We start from the raw sequence: 1,067 nt of genomic DNA, 5'->3' as shown, positions 1-1,067 counted from the left end.
ACAACACTCAACGCAATAGCATTATGGCTTCTACCATATAAAGAGCAGTGTGTGTTACTACCAGTACTACGACTTGTTCTGAAACTTCCAACGGACGATGACTGAAGAGCTGTAATGTTAGCATAAAAGGCGTGGCAGCATCAGTAGTAACAGCAATCACCAACAACAACAACAGCTAAGATAAGATTCCCATCAAGCCAACCATCTGTCCTGCTCACGCAGAAGTAGGAGCCCCACCAGCCGCTGCTGCATCTTCCGGCTGGGGCACCATATGCATCATGAAACCGAATCGATAGTCGCCCTTCACAAAATCTACCATACCGCTGATGCCAAAGCCCATGAAGTCCTGGACGAAGCACGAGACCTTTCCACAGGTGTCCAACAAGCCCTGAACTCTAGCGTGACGAAAGGTGTACTCATAGCCCAGACGCAGCTGACTCTCCTGCTCAGGTTGACTATACTCGAACTCACTACCAATCGCCAGCCTGTCAGACACCTTACGCACATACTGCATCTTAGCAGAGTGTACATTAGCCTGCGGCCCCTGTTTGAAATCAGGTTGTCGGCCCAAGGCGAAGCTCAAGTAGTTAGGGCCCCATACATAACGAGCTCCCAAGCCTCCAATAGACACACCATTAACTGCGACATGAGTCAGCTCTCCACCCAACGAGAGGTTGTTGGTGACCTCTTGGGCAAAGCTGACATTGGATATCCAGGTCCCCTGATAGGCCAGCTTAGCACTAGCTGCCCAATCCTCCCCTTGCTGATCCACAGTGAACTCGTACATGTTCCTCTGAGGGTCGTGGAGGTTCGAGTTGGCGTTGATCTTCAAATCAGTGCCCTTGAAAAGTTTCTTCATCAGCCGAGCGTTAATTCGGGTTTCGGGTTTCGGGTTTTCGGGTTTCGGGTTTCGTTCGGGTTCGGGTTTCGGGTTTCGGGTTTCGGGTTTCGGGTTTCGGGTTTCGGGTTTCGGGTTTCGGGTTTCGGGTTTCGGGTTTCGGGTTTCGGGTTTCGGGTTTCGGGTTTCGGGTTTCGGGTTTCGGGTTTCGGGTTTCGGGTTTCGGGTT

At 51.5% G+C, this 1,067-nt stretch overlaps 1 protein-coding gene across 1 annotated transcript; it reads right to left on the bottom strand.

Annotated features, from left to right (window-relative positions):
- Window positions 1-214: 214 nt before the first annotated feature.
- On the bottom strand, window positions 215-859 carry Pmar_PMAR025299 (conserved hypothetical protein; the record flags this gene model as incomplete). The annotated part of the gene is made up of 1 exon (XM_002784528.1): window positions 215-859. The coding sequence occupies one exon, from the start codon at window positions 857-859 to the stop codon at window positions 215-217; it is 645 nt and encodes a 214-aa protein (XP_002784574.1).
- Window positions 860-1,067: the final 208 nt, after the last annotated feature.

This window comes from Perkinsus marinus, assembly GCF_000006405.1.
Source record: "Perkinsus marinus ATCC 50983 genomic scaffold scf_1104296935116, whole genome shotgun sequence".
Classification (NCBI taxonomy): Eukaryota; Perkinsozoa; order Perkinsida; family Perkinsidae; genus Perkinsus; species Perkinsus marinus.
Note: the sequence above shows the minus strand (reverse complement) of the source record. Positions and strands in the feature narration are given on the sequence as shown.